General features: G+C 52.5%; 4 protein-coding genes and 1 long non-coding RNA gene across 6 annotated transcripts in view; 1 reads left to right on the forward strand and 4 right to left on the reverse strand.

The window, feature by feature from the left end:
* The window catches only part of ALG9 (ALG9 alpha-1,2-mannosyltransferase), a 35,834-nt gene extending 33,667 nt beyond the window's left edge, over positions 1–2,167 (reverse strand). Inside the window, exons 1-3 of one of the 2 annotated variants that reach the window (XM_075774642.1) lie at positions 1,952–2,167; positions 1,132–1,270; positions 797–931 (exon numbers count right to left, since the gene is read on the reverse strand). In XM_075774642.1, coding sequence (XP_075630757.1) covers positions 797–931; positions 1,132–1,270; positions 1,952–2,052 — 375 coding nt within the window. In that variant the 5' untranslated portion in view covers positions 2,053–2,167. The remainder of the gene's footprint in view (positions 1–796; positions 932–1,131; positions 1,271–1,951) is intronic. The other variant, XM_075774643.1, reaches the window with a different exon arrangement.
* A 300-nt stretch (positions 2,168–2,467) lies between these two features.
* Positions 2,468–3,271, reverse strand: LOC142604918 (uncharacterized). The gene is made up of 2 exons (XR_012838770.1): positions 3,083–3,271; positions 2,468–2,855 (listed from the first exon to the last, which is right to left on the reverse strand). It is a non-coding gene; the product is annotated as an uncharacterized LOC142604918 (long non-coding RNA).
* A 4,235-nt stretch (positions 3,272–7,506) lies between these two features.
* On the reverse strand, positions 7,507–12,496 carry FDXACB1 (ferredoxin-fold anticodon binding domain containing 1). The gene is made up of 5 exons (XM_075774535.1): positions 12,276–12,496; positions 11,575–11,731; positions 11,231–11,434; positions 10,425–10,583; positions 7,507–9,711 (listed from the first exon to the last, which is right to left on the reverse strand). The coding sequence occupies exons 1-5, from the start codon at positions 12,442–12,444 to the stop codon at positions 8,523–8,525; spliced, it is 1,878 nt and encodes a 625-aa protein (XP_075630650.1). The 5' UTR covers positions 12,445–12,496; the 3' UTR covers positions 7,507–8,522.
* A 767-nt stretch (positions 12,497–13,263) lies between these two features.
* On the forward strand, positions 13,264–15,897 carry CFAP68 (cilia and flagella associated protein 68). Its single transcript, XM_075774336.1, is given in 3 exon segments — positions 13,264–13,547; positions 14,020–14,066; positions 14,462–15,897. Coding segments are annotated over 3 exon segments (762 nt in total). The 3' UTR covers positions 14,893–15,897.
* A 13-nt stretch (positions 15,898–15,910) lies between these two features.
* Positions 15,911–19,143, reverse strand: CRYAB (crystallin alpha B). Its single transcript, XM_010298661.2, has 3 exons — positions 18,740–19,143; positions 17,371–17,493; positions 15,911–16,222 (listed from the first exon to the last, which is right to left on the reverse strand). The coding sequence occupies exons 1-3, from the start codon at positions 18,935–18,937 to the stop codon at positions 16,019–16,021; spliced, it is 525 nt and encodes a 174-aa protein (XP_010296963.2). The 5' UTR covers positions 18,938–19,143; the 3' UTR covers positions 15,911–16,018.
* Between the last annotated feature and the right edge of the window lie 1,230 nt (positions 19,144–20,373).

Consider the following 20,373-nt stretch of genomic DNA (forward strand, 5'->3'; position numbering starts at 1 on the left):
TCTGAACAAGGTTTGCAATGAAGCTCATGCACCTGTTACAAACAGGTCAGTCCCAAGAATAAAAGTTCTGAACAGGATGGAGCAAGTCTGGCAGTGGTGAATGAGCCTATTCTTGTAGGCCCAGACCCCACACCAAGAGATGCTGAAGATCCCAGCAGCTCAAGGCCTAGCCCTCTAACACTGAAGTCCTTTATAACACAGAAAGCGAACACAACCCACTGAACTTACCAGAACTACCCCTCTTTTGTTTTCTGTTGTGCAGAAACATGCCAAGTATGGCAATGGATACCCAAGCAGAATGCACATTCAGTGCTTTCTTTTACGTTTCTGTGAGTTCAGTTTGCAATATCCCTTGCAAAATACTAATTTATTTTTTATAGTTTACTGAAAAAAAACACCAAAACCGTCATTAATAGCTGGCATAGAAAACAATACAGGCTTCTAAAGCACCAGGGTGAGACTCACAGGGGTGAATGAGAGCCCGTGGTTGCGAGGTAACTATCCCCAGGCCTGCACACACTCACAAGGCCAAGGAGCTACCAGCTGCTGTGGGACAGCTTCTCAATCAAACCGGAACCTGAGTGCCTTTCCCTGCAACTTCCCAATCACTTTTCTTTGGATGCCCTAGAGCCAGCTCACAAACCCTCGGGAATCCTTACAGGGAGGTTAGTGTTTGTAAACAAACTATTTGTAAACACTAATTCTCTTACCTCTGACAACAAACAAAGCAGCTGTGTAACACCGACTAAAGGCATGTTTATTCATCACAGAAGAAGCTTTCACACATCTGATTTACCTTGTTAGTTTGTAGAACTCTAGCATGGAACAAGGCTGGTAAGGCATGAAGCCACAGGTAAGCATAGGAGCGGATGGCATAGGCTGGAGAGTATTCCCATGTCTGAAATCCCTTTCCGTAAACGAGGTAGTGTGTCTACAATGGAGATTGAATAAATAAATAAATAAATACGCATCACACAGAGTAGACAGTTTTGCATCTCCCATCTCTGGAATATTGCGTAATAAAAATTCTCTTTGAAACACAGAGATTAGCACAACGTTCTAGATAAATCTGCATCTGCACAAGCCAACTACAAATTCCCAAGTTACCTCCAAGGAGAAAAAGCCACTTACCGGTTCCCAATAGTTAAATGTCTCATCACAATCAGAGATGTTGCTTAAGAGAGCTGCACAGAACCTGGCTGAGACGAGACACTTGAAAGCTGTTGATCCTTCAGGGGCCCAGACTTGTCCTGCTTTGCTCCCAGATGATCTAGCGCAAACAAAAAATACAAATATGCATCAAGAAGACTCAGTAACAAGATCAAGACTCGCAATGTGACACTAGGCAAGGAATCGACAAGCACATTTGCATCTCTGTCATTTAAGCGCTGCATACATACAGATGAATCTTTCATTCACCGCCTTCTTCGGGGGACGCCGGTCCCCTCCCAAGGCAGCACCATCTTGCCCCCCTCACCATACCGGAGCGGTGGCCCCGAGCGCTTCATCTACCGCTGCGAGACAGGCCCCCCAGGCCCCGCCGCTCCTCCCCCCCATACAGCAGAGAGCAAGGCCATGCAGCGGCTACCGCAGGCCCCAGAGGAACTCCGCCGAGGGCAGACCGGGGAAACCCATTGCCACAACGCACGCCAACGCGGCTGGGCACCCGCCACGGCCACCCGATGCGGGGCTCGCTCGGGACCGTCGGTACGTTTGACACGTAAGCCGCAGCACCGAGGAAATACCCGGGCGGGTGCTCGCAACTGACACCGTCCCGCCGGCCTTGCGGCTGCGGGGCCCCGAAACACTCCTGCGATCCCGCCCGAGCGACGGCTGCGGAACCCGCCCCCGCGAGAGGGCCGCGCGCCGCCCGGGGGAAGGGGCACGCGCCTGCACCCACTGCAGCCCGGCTCCGGCTGCCCGCGACCCCGCCGCCCGCCCCGACACCTACTCCAGGCGGGGCTCCTCCGCGCCCGCCGTCTCCCACCGCGGCCGGGCCGACTCCCCGCCACCTCCGGCCCGCGGCCGCTGCCGGGCTCCCTTGGCGGCCATGCCGAGTACGGGAAGCCGAGCGTCCGCTCGCTGCTGCCAGCGGACGAAACAAGAGCGCTGCCGAAGCCGCCGGCCGCCATGCCGGGTGTGGGCACGGGTGCGCGCCTCCGCGCCGCGTGCGCGTGCGGCCGTAAACGCGCTCTTCCCGAGGAAAGCGCGCGTCCCGCGCCGCCGCCAACGGGCAGGCGCTGTGCAGTGACACTGCTGCATAGGACGCCTGGCCCAGAACAAAGTTCCCTCGCCCACCCGCGACGGCAGCACTTCTCGCGAGGCGAACGCTCTCCCCTTCATACTCGTGCGTGACCGTTGCAGCCCCACGGCGGCTGTTGCTCCCTCCCCGGCCTGCGCCCCCTTCCCTGCCCCTGCGCAGGCAGACCTGGGTGGGAGAGTAGCTAAATGGGGAACACGCCGTGGGAGAAAGCATTTTATTGAGTATCCCCAGCACTGAACAGCTGGGGAAAGGGCAGCAACAGAAGCTGTTTCAGGACAGAGAGGAGAAACATGTTCTTCCAGAGGCTGAGGCCCACTGGCTTCCTCCCCTGTGCAAGTGCTGAAAGAGAAACGTTCAGAACAGGAGCTTTGAAAAGTCTTGGGAACTGCGATGAGCCAAGTAGCTGCTCCAGAGGCACAGAAAACATCCCCAAGGGGCACAGACGCCTTAGACCACAGCTCCGAAGACGGGGAGATCCCCTTCCCAGGAGGGCCTGTCTCTTGCCCCTTCTTCAGCCCGCTGCCGCTCGTCCTCTCGCTCACTCTTGTCCACACACGATGGATGCCTCTTCTTCCTTCTCCACCAGCAGCTGCTGCAAAGGCAGGAGGACGCGGTCCGGACCGAGAAGCCCCCTCTCCTCCTCCGCCTGGAGGACAGACGGACGCCGGGCGGGCCCCCGGAAGGAGCTCTCCACAGCATCACCCGACTCCCGGCCGTCTTCCCAGACGTAGCCCCTCCCACACCTACCTCTACACACCCCACACCCCCCCACACCCCACACCCCCCCCGGAAAAACCTCGCAGATCGGCTTTTCCTCACCGAATTGGTGCTCCGGTGCTCCCTCGGGCGCCTCCGCTGCCGCCTGCGGAGTTCCAGCCGGTGCTGGAGCCGGGCTCGGAGGCGGGCACCCTGGGCAAACGAAGCTGGGCATGCAAAGCAGCGGCCAACGAGGCTCCGCATCCCTGCTTACAGGGGGCTCGAGCCGCTGCCTGGACCGCAAAGCGCCCGGGACTGGCCGGGCCCTGACTTACAGGGCAGCCCTGGTCCCAAAGGCCCACGGAGGCTCCTTCTCTCCGATTCAGGGGCACCCTAACCTGTACCCCGCTAACAGGGTAGTCACCCCACACATGCTGCCAGCTGAGCACTATCAAGAGTGCTGAGCACTTTCTGCCCTGGAGGTAGGTGAGTCGGCAGCGGTGGCAGGTGACTTTGGCAAGGGCTTTTCCCAGGGGGTTTTGGGGGCTTGGGCAGAAGAACTTCCTGAGGTGGGTTCCCCATCACTTGGGAGAAGCTGCCGCTTCAATGCGGAGCAGCTGGTTGGGAAGTGGCTGTTATCTGGGGCCTGCAAGTGCTGTTTGCCACTTTAAATCTCCTGCCCTGCCCTGCCCTGGTCCTATTTCCCTCTGGGAAATGCGGGAGGCTGGGAGGAAGGGGCCCATTCCGGGCATCGAGGACATGCCAGGATGTGCAAGCGGGGCCCAGGTCCTGCCTGGGCAGCCCTGGCACTGGGAAGCCCTTTTATTGCCTTGACCTAGGCCACGGCCCTGGAAGCAGAGCTGGGGCCTCTGCTCTTTAAGCCTCCAGGCTGCTGAGCACCATGGCAGTGAGAAAAAGTGAGTCTAAGATGTCTGAGCCTGGGAGGGTAGGGGGCGGAGGGGGGAAGGATAGCCGAGGACCAGGGTGCGCTGTGGGGAGGTCCCTCCAGGGGCCGGCACCCCTTTCTCCTCCAAGCGGAGGAGTTGGTGCTTGACCACGCCCTCCTTCCTTGGCAGCAGCTCCTGGAGAAGAAAGCAAGCAAGCAAGAAGAGGCATCTGTCATGTGTGGAACTGAGAGGCAGGAGCAAGCGAGAGCAGGAGTGGCAGGCTGAGGAAGGAGAAAGAGAAAGGCTCTCTGGGCAAAGGGACCTCCCTGTCACCAGGTCTGTAGTCACAGAAGAACATCCTTGGGGCTTTTTGGATGGTTTTTATGTCTCTAGGGGAGGTACTTGGCTCAGCGCTGTTCCCTAGATTTTTAGAAGCCATTCCAATTCTGTTTTAAGAAGACACAACTTCCAAATTTTTGCCCCTGAAAGGCCGGGGCCAGGAGCTACCCGCCTGATTACAGGGGGTCCCCTCCAAGCACCTCCCGCCGAGCGTGGGGGACACGCACGGCCCTGCTTACAGGGCGGCCCCCCTCGGCTCGGCACTCCCAACAAGCCCCGCGGAGCCCGAGGCTCCCACCTGCGCCCGCGTTACGGGCCGGCCGGCCTGGCTGCAGCACAACACCACGTCTTCAGGAGCCCAGGGAGCGACCTCGACCCCAACCGCTTACGGGGAGGTCACCCCAGCCAAAAGCAGCAGCAGCGCCAAAGGCGGGACGGCGCCCTCCGGCACAGTGCTTCCTCGACCTGCGCCCGCTAAAGGGCGAGGGAGGGCTCGTTCCTGCGGGCTGGCTAGAGCAGCCTCCCCAGCCCCGCTTACGGGGAGGTCGGGCTGCTCCTGGGGACAAGAGGGCTCCACGGCTCGTGACACGCGCCCCCAGGACAGGGCTGTCACGCCGAGCAGGCCGCCAGCAGGACAGGCGGCCACGCAGGCAGGGAGACCCGGGCCCTGACTACAGGCGGGTCGCGTTGCCCGCTCTACCGCTAAGCGGCTTCGCTCCGTCCTTAGAGAGGAGGGGCAAGCCCGGACTCTCCCTCCGCTCGCGGGCTCAGAGGGGACCCCCCTGTTGCTGCACAGAGCCCCTCTTTCCCTCCTGGGAAGCTCAAGCTAAGTACGCTGCAGCAATATTAACAGGGGCCTAAACAAGAAGCTCATTCGCTGCTCACTCACACAAACACAGACGCAGACACGGACACACGCGAACAGGGACAAACAGAACTTCCCAGAAGGGTGAGCGAGCCCTGTGCAGCCAATGTCTGGGGCGCCAACCCTACCGCCGAGCAGGAGAGGAGAGCCTCAGACCCGCCCCCCGGGCTGCATGGAGGCCACAGGGGCCTCAACACGCCAAGGGGCTTCACGGGTGGCCAAGGGGCAAAGACTGTGACGCGCCCCGACTCCAGGGGGTCACGCTGGGCAGGCCGCCGGCAGGCAGAAAGCCGCCGGGGCCAGAGGAGGGGGCCGGGGAAACAGCCCTCCCCTGCTTACAGGGTGGGCTCGGGGTCCAGAGAGCTCCCTTTCGCCCATCGGGTGCGGAGACGGCGGCTCTCACCCTCCTTACAGGGTCGCCGCTCTCTCGAGCCCTGGTTACAGGGAGGTCACCCAGCGCAATGCTGGCAATGCTGTTGTGTGACAACAGCCTCAGTGACAGGGATGCCCCTTTGCCCAGAACACCTCCCTCTCCTCAGCCTGCCACTCCTCCTCTCGCTCGCTCCTGCCTCGCAGTTCCATACGATGCCTTGTATTTCTTCTCCAGGAGCTGCTGCCAAGGAAGGAAGGCGCAGTCAGGCAGAGGCAGGGATGCCAGCCCCTGGAGGGAGGTCCCCACAGCGCTCCCTGACCCCTGGCTACCCTTCCCCCCTCCTACCCTCTACCCCCCCGGGCTCAGCTCGCCACTGAGATGGTGCTCAGCGACCCGGAGGGAGGCAAAAAAGCGGAGGCCCCAGCCCTGCTTCCAGGGCAGAGGCCCAGGTCAAGGACTTTTAATAAAGGGCTTCCCAATGCCAGGGCTGCCCAGGCAGGACCTGGGCCCCGCTTGCAGGCATGACCCAATACCCGGAGAGGGCCCCTTCTTCCCAGCCTCCCACCTTCCCCCGCAGTTCTCTTTCTGGCTGGGACCAGTGACACCCACTTGCTTACAAGGGGTCCATCCCAGCGCCTCCCACTGAGTGCAGGGGACGCGCACTGCCCTACTTACAGGGCAGCCCCCCTCGGCTCAGCACTCCCAACAAGCCGCACGGAGCCTGAGGCTCTGTCCTACGCCCGATTTATGGGCTGGCCGGCCTGGCTAGCAGCTCTCACCCTCCTCACAAGGTTGTCCCTCTCTCTGGGCAGCCTAACCATGGGGCAACATGGCAAAAGACCAGCAAAAGCAAAGACCCGAGCCCTGGTTACAGGGAGGTCGCCCAGGGCAAAGCCAGCCAGGGCACCAAAGGTGCTGGTGACGCCCTTGTGTGAGCCCAACCCGGTGACATGGAGGTCCCTTTGCCCAGAGTGCCTTTCTCTTTCCTCCACTTCAGTCTCCCGGGCTTCCTCCGCTCCTCTTCTCGCTCACTCTTGCCTCGCGGTGCCACACGATGGATGCCTCTTCTGCCTGCTCCACCAGCTGCTGCAAAGGCAGGAGGACGCGGTCGGGACTGAGAGGGACGCCGGCTCCCGGAAGGAGCTCTCCACAGCACCACCCGACCCCCGGAGGGAGCTCTCCACAGCACCACCCGACGCCCCTACCCCCTATGCCCTACCCCCTACCCCCCGGAAATAAAAATTGGAAATAGGCTTTTCTCACCGACTTGATGCTCCGGTGCTCCCTGCAGGGACGAGTGCGTAGGTCCCTCTGCCGCTCCGGGCTCCTGGTCGCTCCCGGCGAGGGCTGGACCCTCCGCACCCCCTGCGGCGACGGCTGACCGCGCCTCTCCGGGACGGCGCCTGAGCCCCAGCCCTCCCCACGGCGCTCGCAGACCCCTCCCCGAAGGCGATCGCGGACCCTCCCCACGAAGGCGATGGCCGACCCCCGCCCGCCCCGAAGGCGATCGCGGACCCTCCCCACGAAGGCGATGGCCGACCCCCGCCCGCCCCGAAGGCGATCGCGGACCCTCCCCACGAAGGCGATGGCCGACCCCCGCCCGCCCCGAGGCGATCGCGGACCCTCCCCAGGCGGCGCCGACCCCCGCCCGCCCAGCCGCCCCTTCCCCAGGCGGGTCCCGCTCCCCTTCCCCTCAGGCGGTCGCTCTCCCCCTCACACACGCGCACGACCGTTGGTCGCCCCAGCGCGCGACGGCTGCTCCCGCCCGCCCCCCGCCCGCGCCCCGGGCCCCGCGCGCCGCCCGCGCGCCGCCCGGGGGAGGGAGCACGCGCCCCGCGCCCGCCGCAGCCCCCGCGCCTCGTTGCCCGCCCCGCAGCGGGGACCGTCTGCACGGCGCCGGCCCGCGGCGGAGCTCCGGCGGCTCCCGCCGGCGTCGGACCCGCTCCCCGCGGTGCGGCGGCGCCCACCCGGCTCCGCGGGGACGCAGCGCTCGGTGGCAGAGGCGACAGAGTCTGTCGGCAACTCACGGCACGGGTCCGCAGCTGACAGACCCTCCTTCGGCTCCACCGGACTCTTGCACCTACTGCTAGGAGGTTTTCATTTCATTCCCGAAGATTCGGGGGGGTGGGGGGTCCATTGGGAGAATTCAGGAGCAGATTTTCCAGCTGCAGAATTACTTCCTGGTAGAAGAGTCTAACAGAACTATCTGGTGGCACTCCTTAGTGTCTGCGGCAGCCGTGAATTACCTAGGGCAATCTGGGAGTGCAGCCGCGAATTACCTAGGGCAATCTGGCAGTCGCTACAGCATCAGCAATGACCTCAGGTCTGGGAGTCTTTAACATTTGTTAAAAGAAAGACCTATTACTATCCACCATGCTATTGATGCCTTTCCAGAGCATAATCGTACAAATTCCAGCAACTCGGTCTGTTTCCGGAGTTCTCCATCAGCAGTTACATCTGCTGAAGCTATTAATGCACTACCGGAGGCACAGCTATCTTTTAGGACCAGTTAGTGGCCTTTGGAATCTAGTAACAGAAGTACCACTTGTGATTACTGTTGGTATTAGCTACTCAGGAAAGAGTCTGCTGGCACACACGGCCGGGGCCCCACCGGGTGCACCCCTGGCACTGGCAGCCCGACACACACCACCCTCCCATAGCGACTGAGCACCTGCGCAGAGGGTTTTCAGTGCTCAAACTGTCCACGACCCTTGGGAAATAGTTCGGTTCCTCCCTCTTCCAGTGTACTTGATACAGTCGCCACCAGTACCAGGTGCTGGGCAAAGACAAGCAAGAGTAGGAAAATTGAATCGGCATCAGTAAGGAGATCAAGCCCAGTCTCACAGGACCCTAGCAAAGAGAGGCTCCAGTTTTTAAAATGAGGTTTCATTACCCAGACGCAGAACAGGAAGGCGCTTGGTCTTCATTAACAGGGATTTCTGCATTTAGAATGTGTGCAGGCACTTGAAGTCCACACCACGTTTGTAAGAGGCACTGCGGTAACACACAGTGTTAGGTCCAACGAGAGGTAGGCCACATTTTCCAGCTTGGCAACAAGTGCAGACGCTGCTCGAGCACCTCAAAACAACATACAATGCTCTACCGAAGAGTTACATGCAAGCGTTGTTTTATTTCCTTACGGAAGAGCAGCTGCATCTCTGCCACATCCTGGCGGCTCAGTGCCTTGTCACAGGACTGAAAGGTCAGCCTGTAGCAGAGGCTCTTCCGTCCAGTCTCTGACTGCTGAAAACTGTCAATTAACTGGATGGATACGACCATTTCACCTGACACCCACCTAGCAATAGTGTGAAAAGCAAGTTCATCAAATTGTTCGCCATCAGGAACCCAAAAGCTGACATCATGCACATAGGACGGTGGATAGAGAGAAAAACTCTTGAAAAGCCTTAACTCTCCTCTAGGAAACTGACAGAGGAATCGTGTGTCTGATGTCCAGAGCATTCGCCAGTCAGGTATTCCACACATCAGCATGGCTAGGAGGTCGAGATTCAATGAAGCAAAGACAAAAACCAGCTCACTGCTTACTAGTTCATAATGAGCTGTCCTTACAATTCCCACACAGGAGCCTTTCTCACAGAAGCCTGAAGCATCTATCTCCATGCAGATGAAGTATTGAATTTTACTAAGCTGAGATTCAAAAGCAGCAAAGTCATTTAACTCAGTTGTTTCAAAGCTCGTTGCTTCCTGCAGATTGATATTCAGTTTAAAGCCAGAAACAGTCTGGTGAAGAGAATGTATGCTGTTTTCAATGTTATTCACCAACCTCTGGATACAGCTGTTTTCTGTACCTCTGTTAACTGCACATACAAAAACCATCTCATGAAAAACAGGCATGGAATAAGGAGCGATAAGACACTTCCTGAAAACTGGGCCAGAAAGAATATGAAGTGTCCCCGGGAGAAAAGTTCCTCTTTGTACCATTGCCTGAGCATAAGGTAGAAGGGAAGGTCTAAGATAATACTGTTTTGACATGCGGCATCCCTCTTGCACATTCAGGCAGCCATTCTTATCTGTGTCCCTGCAAAAATCAACATGGGAAAATAAAACTGCATTTGCTAGTCCAGTAGACATTTCTTCAGTGCTTGGAGCATCCTCTGGGCTCAGAATGGTCCAAAAGATATTTGAGTGGCAAATCCCACTGAGGTGACCTCGGTGGAGCAGAGAAAGGCAGTAGTCAATGTTTTGTAACGGAAAGGCTTGGCTAAGCTCTGCAGTGAGCGTCTCCTTTACTGTCCGTACTGGGTGATTTGAATTTAGTTCTAGGAAACCCCTGTGAAAAATAAAAAAGCAAATTACAGACACCACTAAACAGATTTCCTTGAAATGCCTTCCTGTGATCATAATTGGAGTGCAGCAATTACCCAAAACAATCTCAGATATTATGCTGGTTTCTAGTAACTACCTGAACAAACCGTCTTTCATCAAAGGTGCTGTAATGACTAACATGTTTTCAGGACAGTGGTGTCTATCTCCAGGTTGCAATCAAGAATTAATGCACTTTTGCTGGTAAAAAAGGAATGAGAGTTAACAGTCAGCATCACCATTTCCACTCAGCACAGGTGGAAATGAATCAAATTATGCTAGCCTGGGATAGTCTCTGAAGTATGTAGCAGTTCGCCTAAGAGGTTAGCATTTTTTATCCTAGCTAGCCTTAGTATTGTGGTATTAGCAGACACCAAGCCAGGTCCTGAATTTCTTCCACAGTAAAGTAAAACAGATTAAAGTTTTCGTCTTTATTTGTGCATTCAAGTATACAGCAGCTTGGTCTCAGCCATAAAGGTTCTTTTTGTTCTGTAGACTTGCTTTTAAGTAGGCCATAAACACAAGCCAACATGAAGCAGACTTGAAGAAGAAATTCAACAGGAAATTCTGTAAAGGAGGGAAAGTGAAGCAATTCCATTTTATCTGACACCGATGCTGGTCATTCCCACTAAACCCAGGAGTATACGTTATTGCCAAAGAGAAACTAATTATACAACTTACCTATTAATTTTATCTGCAAGTACTTGTGGTACTTGAAAAGAAACTTCTTGGCTTTCCAGTTCTATCTTGCAGATCATAGGTTTGAAATACAGAAGTGGCATGCTTCGTGTGAAAATGTGGTTTAAAGCACCCTCTACACAGAAAGATTTATCTTGACTCCTGACAATACACAAAAGTAGAGCAAAGTTATTGATCAGTTGCTATATTTAATCTGTCACAAGTAAGCATTACAGGTAATTTTGTGGAACACTAACACAGTTCTTGTTGAATCCCAGGTCTTGTTACAAGGTGACAAAAAATGCAACACTACCATATTTTCACTGGGCAGGTGGTCCAACATTGGAACAAGTTGAAAGAAAGGTTGTGCAGTCTCCATCCCCGGAGACTGAATGTGGCTCTGGGCGACCTGCTCTAGCTGGCTCTGCTTTGAGCTGTGGGGTAGGAATAGATGATTGCTGGAGGTCCCTGCCAAAGTCAACCACGCTGTGATTCTGTGGTTGCTGAACAGATACACATACCACAGTCCTCCTGCTGTCTTTAGACTGAGATTGATATTTGTTCTGAAATAGACCATTTTAACCTTTAAAATCCTAAGATAATCTTATTTTTTTAGAGGGTAGTTTGGCAAGAAGCTTGCATTTTTATCTTGGCTATTCCGCTCAGAGGCGAAAAAGAACCGTAGCTATTTTAAGGAAAATTAAAGGGAGTTCCTCTCTCCAGCAAACAAGACACTAAAAGAACATACTAGTTCTAGGCATTATAAGAGCACAAATATCAACTTTTCAGTTTTGCCACGAGATGGTTACCTGTAGCCTGTACACTTATATCCATGGATAGTCTCTGCTTTAAAAGGATGAACATCACTCAAGATAAATCCAGCTCCTGCTGCCACAGCCACTATTTGCCAGCTGTTGTGCCATTCTCTCCTTGGTTGATCAGCAGGTGTCCCACCCTGTCCATTGCAAAGGGCCACATGGACCTCTCCCTTCTCTGTCAGCACTTCTGCGGAGCTGAAAGAAAAGCCAGGCAACAAGAAAAATCCTCCTAGCACACCCAGAAAGTTTATAGTGCCAGAGAAAAGACCCGTAACACAGCTAGAAATCTGTATCAAACCAGTCAATTAGCATAGAACTACTTCTGGTTTACTCACCTACGGAAAAAGTGGGCAAGCAGCTCTCTATTCTTCACTACCCCAGCCTTTCTCCCACAGTGAGGGAAGTTGAAATAAATACAATCAAATTCTCTTTTTCCTGGTAAAAAATAGTCCTTCAGCTTGGTGCAGTCCACAGAAAACATAACTTCAGCTCCTTCAAAAGTAAATAAAAAACAAGACTCTGATGTTTATCATTACAGAGAATTTTAAAGAAAGGTAGCAGTTAAAGTCCTCCAGCCCATTTTTAAGCATATCAGAGTAGCAGCTGCCCGGTATCTTGTCACTCATGTGCATTAGTAAAAGCAGAAAGCCTGGGCTCCCTTTGCTCTCTTGCAGAGACTTCCGCTAAGTGGCTGCTCGTTTCAGTACTATTTCAATCTGATTAGATTTTAGGATTTAGCCTCTCGGACCATTCCAATTCCTCGTGGCAAGAGTGGGCTTCTGAGATGCCTGGCGTGGCGAGGGGCTACGGAGTGACCGGACAGCTCCTACGCGGGCACCGCAGCGCCCGGTCCCTGTGATGTGAGGCAGACAAGCCTTGCTTCGACCCCTACGAGAAGAGCGGTTACAGCTAACGGCCGAGTACTGGCGACGTCGTTTCCCTCCCCGTCCTGGCCTCCTACGTGGCTTTGCCCGAGGGCCCCCACTACCATCCTCCCTCCTCACCGGACGGCCGAGCCCCGCCGGCGCCGACCCACCTATCTCCCGCAGCCGCCGGATGCTCTCCGCGGCTCGCCCCCGCCCGGACGCCTCCTCTTCGCTCTCGTAGCAAGTGGCCACGACGTAGGTCCCCGCGGCCCCGCACAGGGAGGCCGCGAAGGAGAAGTTGCCCTCCCCCAGCAGCAGGACGCGCCGCACCGCCTCCATCTCCGCAGCCAGCCCGGAGGCCGGCGCTCGCGGGCTGCCGGCGCTCCCTCATGACGTTTCTGCCGGCCGGCGGGCCGCTGGTGCGCTCATCGCCTGTTGGTGGCGCCAGGCCACGCTGCTCCCGCCTCCTGTGAGGCCCCGGGCGGACGGCCGTGGGGCGGCGAGCTGCGCCCTGCCGCGGCCTCGGGGCTCCGCGCGTCCCCGGGGCTTGCTGTGGAAGTGGCTTCTCCCCTGGGTCCCTGCGGGCTTTCCCGGTGCTTTGTCGGCAGCCGCTCCCCTTCACGGACCCTCTGCGCAGGGCCCAAATAGCTGCCGGTGGCAGTGCTGCAGTCCCAGTACTGCAAGTTACGGCTTGAGAGAGAATAGCCATTCTTTACTGTCACCTGTTCTATTTGTCAGCTCTCAGCTGCTGCACAGGACAAGGACAGTGTTTCAGGAGTCACATGGGTAATGACAGTGGAAGGCTTAAAATGGGCAAAGGCAAGCTCCAACAGAGACCTACCACTTGCAGTTTATGAGCTCCGGTCCCGGTTCAGGTCTCTGTGGCCTTCGGTAAGTTCTTCGTCCATTTCAAAGGGTGGGTAAGTTCAGTAACATCAAGCTGAGAAATGCACTATCGTAGTTTAGGAAAATACCATACACCCCCCCCCCCCCCCGAACAAACAAACAAACAAACAAACCAACCAACCCCAAACAAACACAAACTTTTTGGCATCAGGAAGGAACACAGTTCTTCTGTGATGCCCTCTGTCATGCGTGGAAAGTATAGGAGGTCCCTCTCCAGTCACCAGGGGAATAGAAGGGGCAACATTCCATGTCATGTTACCTGCTGTTGAGATCCAAGCTGATCCTAGGGAGTTGTTGATTTCTATTGCCAGATCATGTTCAAGATGTTTATACAACTCCCTCCATGGCTCCTTAATGCATGCTACTGACCATGGGGAGCTGCGAATGGACTGGAACAGCACTTCTGAGTTTTCCCAGTATGGCTGGAGGTGTACCACCAATGAAAATGATTACTCATTGAAAACCCTTATGGGGAGCTGGAATGAAGAACGATACCATATCCAGACAATTGTGCACCCCAAGCCATTTCCTTCCCAGCTATGTCCTTGTGCTTTTCCTTATTGTGGATATAGCAAATCTCAGTTGAGATGATCACTGGTCACATTATCCTTTCCATCCCCAGCTACGAATACATCAGAGGTAAGCCTCCCATGAGTAGCTTCCCTTTCTGCAGCCCCGCTCATAGTATTTTCTATTGTTTTTTTAAAAATGCAGAAAGGCAACAGCACCCTTTTCTCTGATGAGTGCCCTACAACAGTCCCACTACAGGAGTAAAGATGAGAGGAATGTTTTTCTGTTTAAACTCAGTCTTACTCGCTGTAACAGTGGCCCCAGTCCAGCTCTCTTTCCTTTGCTATTCAGATGGTGAATCAAAAGTTACCACCAAAGCTTTGTGATCTTAGGTTAGACTGATTTGAAAGTAGTAGTGCAATTGCAGATACTTTGGTCTTCCTGTAAGATATAAAATATTAAAGTTTTTTACTTATGTTTAGCCATGCTAAATGTGAGTTTTTCTTTTCAGTATACTCACTGCTTTGAAACAACATATTCTTCAGATTACAAGGGAATAAAAAATACATCAGAGAATAAAAAGTATGTGCACAGAAGTGAAATATAGTCTGTGGGATCTGTAGAGTAGCTAAAGAGGAGCTTCTGAATGACATTTGTGCTTAGAGATGGCAGAATGTTGAGTTGTGCTCCTGTGCCACCACAGAACAGGTATTTCGAGTCATTCAGGAAGTGGTATTTGCATTTCAAGTGTTCTTGTCTAGCTAACCTCATCACATTTATCCCCAAGGAGCTTTCACTCAAAATTCCCATTTCTTGCTCCTGAGTTTGAGCCTAACAAAACTCTGCTCTATAGAAAAAATTTCCCTCAGTTGCACTTTCTGAATATATTCTTACTATTTTGCACTTACTTCCTCAAGTTTTTTTGTGTTTATTCTTTTAGGATTTAAATGAGAACCTCATTGGTTTCTGGGCCACTATTCTGAGTTGGAAGCTCCTTCATTCAACCCAACTGCTCAGTTCTGCTCCACATTAGACTACAGGCCTCCATACGGCAGCATTTTCTTTGCTTGCGTCCGACACTCAGAGAAGGAACAAGAAGGATGCAGGAAAAGCAACAGAGATGGAGAGAATCTGCAGGCTACGTCTTCAGAAAAACAGGAGGCCTGTCCGCTAGCAGTGCTACAAGGATATCCTTCAAGCAAAAAGACCTGTCATGCATTAAAGCTAAATGTAGCATCATGTGAAAAACGTTCTTCCTACTTTCTAAGCTGTATTGTTTGTAACCTATGTGTGTTTCTGTTGTTTATTTTGTGTGCAGAGGTGACTGCAAGTCACCAGTCACCCTGCACCTTGTCAGTCAAGCCCAACTAACACCTTAACTCAAAAAGCTTATTAGAACCAGCTAGTAGGAAACACTAGATCTTGGCAATTAGGTGGGATTTGGGCCATTTGACAATGATCCCACATCATTGCTCATTTTATTTTTCTCACTTAAAGCCATGGAAGAAGGATCCCCTCTCAGTTCATCTGAGATTTAAACTGATTCCTTCCAATACAACTGTTGTCTTAGGAAGTATAAGGAACATAGAAAATAGCTCAGGTCATAACTAAGTCTGTGTGACAGATCCATGGCATTCTGTCCTTTTCTGAGATGTATTTTAGAAATTCAATTACAGTAATACAGACTTTCCTTTAAGCTCATATCCCTTTGAAGAGAGGTGCTAAGCAGATGATGATACCTGAAAAGGACTTAGTAGTGTTTTGTACCACTCAACAATGTTAGCATAAATCAGATTAGTACTGTAGACAACAGATCCTGGTCATTGTTTGAAGGGCACTGACAACATAGTTTCAAAGTGATGTGATTTGCACTGTGGAAGCAGGACGTTTTTCTCCTCTCTGGATATATCTGTCTTTACTGCAGCTATGCAATTTTCATCTGCAACTTCTCTGAATTGGTTGCAGCACTTGGATGCTTCCCCATAACATGAGTCATTCTAGAGATTTAAGATACAGTTGTCTTCCATTCAGTTGTTATCTAATACCCACACTTTGAATGGGTTTCGATTGTCATGAAGTTGTTTTACCAGTCTAATCTCTGCTGGAGAAACTTTTCTGTTGCTTGTGAAACACTCTGAAATTCTCTGGCAACATTGAAGGAAAAGGCTCATGCAATTAGATGTTTGCAAAACATTAGAGTACACAAAGTGAAACTAGCAAAGTGTTTCTGAACACCCAGACAAGCTCTCCTGGACACACCTGCCTCTCAGGCTGTAAGGAAGAATGATGTTAGGTATGTTTCCCTGCACAGCAACCTTACACACAACCTTTCTTGACCCAACACTTCCCTTGTCCTCGGTACTCAAAACAAAGTAATACAAACTGCTTATTCATGTTTTATTTGTTAGTAAACTTATTCAGCATAAATACTAAGAGTAGTTGGCATCTGATGAAAAGTGGTCTTGAATGGCCCCCCGGGGTGACTTTAAATAGGAGCCTACTTCCTTTGGGCTCCTGCAATGGCAGGCTTCTCTTCACGGGTGATAGGGATAGGGCGCTCAGGGACATCACTTTGTTTCCTCGGTGCGCTCACAGTCAGGACACCATCCAGAGAGAGTGACGAGGTTATGGTCAGAGGGTCCACATCATCTGGAATCCTGTATTTCCTGTTGAACTCCCTGGCAATAAAGCCATGCTCATCCTTCAAAAGGAGAAGAGAAGGAACAGCCCTCATTAGAAATGTTCACTCAGTTCCACCTAAACCATGGGCCCTTTACATAAAGTCTGAGATAAGGAAGCTCCAGCTCTCAAAGGAAAACTTTTCAGAAAGTTAGAAGAGTTTTTATTATGAGATGCCCTTTTTAAAGAGCGAAGACTGGGCAAAGTGAGACATGGCCCTGCCTAGGCTGCAGGTGCCTGCAGGTATACTGTTTACAAGAGGAGGTTTTATGTTCCAGTTTTGTGCCAAAGACTGGCTTCATTTCACAGTGGTGTGCTGTCATTCCTAAGATGCAGCAGCTAGACCTACATGCAGTGCCAACTACGCCTGTTCCTGAGGGTCTCCAGAGCTCTCGTAATACACAGCTTTCTAGTGAGCTGATCTCTGCTATAGTGCTTATTTTCTTAGCCAAAAAAATTTGCAGAAGCTGTGTCAGGATTACAGGCTTTCACCAGCTACAAGTAATGCTGTATTTCCTGACTGACAGATCTGTGCTTCCAGAAGCTCTTAGAGCTGACAATTCCAGTGACATAGCTACTTTATCATGTGTACTCATTTCCTTCTGGCAAGCAGGTGGGGATGGGGGGTGAGAGGGAGATAGAGACTGGCAAACCCTGTTACGTACAGCTTTGGACATGGCGTTTGACTTCTATCTGCCCAGTTGCCACACAAGTCTCCCGAGCAAGCAGTGGGATGACTGACAGCAGAACACAACCTTTAAGTCTTACAAACTGACAGATGGGCCTTTTTCAGGAAGAGGTAGCCTTGTGGTAACGGAACAGGGCAATGCACTGATTCATTATGTGGTTTAATTATTGCAGTTCGTTGTTAGCTTATTGAATGCCTCCCTGTGTTCCTGGCCATTTCAAAGATGATTTTCCATTTCAGTTCACAGTTCATGTAACATCAGCAATAAATCTCCACCCTGTTGCTGCCCAGTCTGGGATTAGCGGGGGGGGAGGGCACGTGGGGAGGATTGCACAGAGCATCTTCCATTAGGATTTGTTGATAAAAACATTAGAAGTATTTGAGATGAGCACAGGAGAGGATTGTTTTGGAGTCTCCTTGTTTAACCATAGATGAGGAAGTTCACACTGACTCTATCAGTTGCACAGTTAAAGTAGAAGTACCTGGCGCTCCTCATGTTTCCCATGAATTTCTATCATGTCACCAAGCACCTTCACTTTTAGCTCCTCAGGGGAGAAATGCTTCACATCAAGATTTACAGAAAATTTGTCCTTCTCCAGTCGCATCTGCAAAACAAGGAGGTGACTTCAGAGAAGAGCAGGTGAGGGTTTCTGCTTAAAAAGGCTCTCAGAATATAGAATATCCCTGCATCGTCACTCTTTCCCTGCATTGTCACCGTCAAGCAGTACTCCCTCACTGCTCACCTCTGTTATCTGAGCAGCAGAACTTCTGCTGAAACACTGAGTCACCTGCTGCTAATCTCACCTTCTTCCCTTCCATTTTGCACTTTATCGCCTCTAACAAATAATGCTTTTTGCTGCTTCCTGAGCTTGAATTTGCATTTTCTGCCTTTCTTGGACACATTTGTGGGACTTTGCTATATCAGCTGGCTGTTTCTGCCTTCCTGCTGCATTCCTGGTCAGGGAGCATGCAAGCCTCCTGGAGCTCTGCTCTGGGATGTGGAGGCAGCCTCTGTGCCAGCTCTAGGCTTACTGGACTCCACAGTTTGACCTGGGAGCCTAAGTGCTTCCTCCTCCTTCTAGATTATTTGTGGAGATTTCTCCACTGAGATAGTCAGACATTGTTATCTGTGGTGCCTATTATGGCTGCTTCAGCGGACAGCCAGATCCAGGTCACTAAATCAAGGGAAACATTATGCAAAGAATAAAAAAATACTTTCCTCTCACTCCTTTGACTTAGAATAGCTCTACAAGTTACTTGTAAATAAGACAGTGGACTCGCAGAACAGGCAAGGTTGTTTGAACTGCATGCCTCTTGGCTCAGCCCCTGAAGCAAGCAGATGGTTGCTTCATGATCCTTTGGGTCCTGTATCTTACTTGAAATTCTGCTCTTCTCAGCAGTGATTCTTTAAAATAGACCCCTTTTTCCTCAGCAGCCATGAGGTCCCACACTGCCCGGACATGAGGATCCCACTACCCCTGCCCACTACCCCGGTGCTGTTTGCTTTTCAGGAGGGAGTGAGATTTAATGTTTTGCACAGCAGACAGGGAAATTGGGCTTCCTCCTTTCTTCCATCAGCTCTTACCGTCATTTGCCGCACACACTCAGCTCAGTTTGCTTCTATTCCCAACACTATGGCAATACTTAATCTCAGTCACAAATTATTAGCAGAGCATGCAGAGGTTCTTGCCTGATGCAGAAAAGCACAAACACAGCACCCTTTTCCCCAGCCTTTTCCTAATAACCACCTACAAGCAGCTTCCAAGCTCTCAGCTCTCATGGGTCTTCAGCTCCAGACACATCAGGATGTGCACACAGCAATAACAAAGAGCATTAAGAAGGGAAGATTACCTCAGAGAGTCCTGCCTCTAGCCAACTGGGCATCCGAAGAATGGGGGATCTCATCAGGAAGGGACTGAGGCTGGGGGAAGCAGGGAGCAGCTCTGACTCCTGCAAGTGCTCTCCGAAAATCTGGTCAAAGATACGACTCGGTGCCAACCAAGATAACAGGGGTCTGCGGATCAGGGGGTTATGAATGGTGATATCCATTGGAGAATGCTGGAGGAGCCTGGCAAACAACTGTGCTGCAGTGCTGTGCCAGGAGCATGGGACAGCTTTATACCCATGCAGCTGGCCTGGCCTTCCCCCCCTCCCCGAGGCCTCTTGAACAGTGGTGTCAGGGATTTTATTGTCCCATTCCTGGGCTGGTCCCTTCAGCGGTGCCCAGTAGCTGTCTGGGGGATTTGAACACGCTGCTGAGGAGGAGGGGGAAGGGGGGAAGAAGAAAAGGAGCTTAATGGGGCAGCAAGAAGCCAAACTGCCAAGCCGCCTGCCCCGCTCCCCACGTGCTGTTTATCTGCAGAGTCCCAGGCAGGCTTGGCGGATGTTCCCAGCTGCTTTGGATGCCAGCAGGATCAATGCAGCTCCTATCTTTGGCTCACAAGGAGAATGACAAGGGGCCGTTGTTCCCATTGCCAGCACTGAGACTTCAGCTCCCCACATCCTCCACCAGTCTAGGAAGAGCTCTGCCTCTCCTTAAGACAGAGGAAGCCACAGTCCTGCTTTAGCCAGAGGGCAGGAAAGATCCCAGGAGGTCTTTGCTGAGATACCCCTGGCAGCGTAGCTCTCTGCAGCCCAGTAAGCCCTGCTGCCTTAGTGCACGCCCATTGGTGTGAGTGCAAATGAAGGATGGCTTTCTCCGCAGCGCTTCAGCCCAACACCTCTCATTTTTTGCCCCCTGCTGAAACCACTTTGCTGGAGAGAGCAGAAGACCCTGACACTCTGTGACCTCAGAGTACTCTGGAGGGCTGTGAGCAGAGATAAACAGGGCATGCCAATGGCCTCCATGGTGCTGCATGGTGACATGCCTTCTCAGGGATGAAACTACCTCTGTCTGCCTGTGTCCCTGCAGTAAGGTGATTTCCTATAATTATGCTCATAATACATCTCAATTCACACATTTATTTTAATTCCTGCCTTGTCTGTGAACCTAAATCATGGGAATGGGTTCAGCCTAGCAACTGTCCTTAAAGGGCAAGAGTTATTCTCTGCCTCAGAGCTCACAACTTAAATACAATTACTGGCTCAGAGGCACATCATTCTTACTGCTAGCACCACCAGCCCTTTGCAAAAGGGTCTGACCTTCTTCCTCTCAGCTCGCCTGCAAGAACAGGGAGCAGAATTTGCTCTGTGCAACAGCTCAGGCCATAAATACCTTCTCCAATTCCCCATTACATCAACAGCAGTGCACCTGCTCTCTCATACTGCAGGGACATGGACTCAAGAAAATCTCTGGTTTCAGGGTACAAGGACCTTAACTGGGCCCTACTCCCCCCTCTGCCCCCCCCCCCCCCCCCAGTTCAATAAAACTGAATCTATGCCAGCTTCAGATCCCTGGTTAACTTGTGATCTCTGGCACAAGCATTTCTCTGGGTCTCATTACATTGTACCAAAGCCCTGGCCAGGGAACAGTCTGGACAGCCATC

The sequence above is a fragment of the Balearica regulorum genome, chromosome 23 (genome assembly GCF_011004875.1).
Source record: "Balearica regulorum gibbericeps isolate bBalReg1 chromosome 23, bBalReg1.pri, whole genome shotgun sequence".
In the NCBI taxonomy this organism is placed as follows: domain Eukaryota; kingdom Metazoa; phylum Chordata; class Aves; order Gruiformes; family Gruidae; genus Balearica; species Balearica regulorum.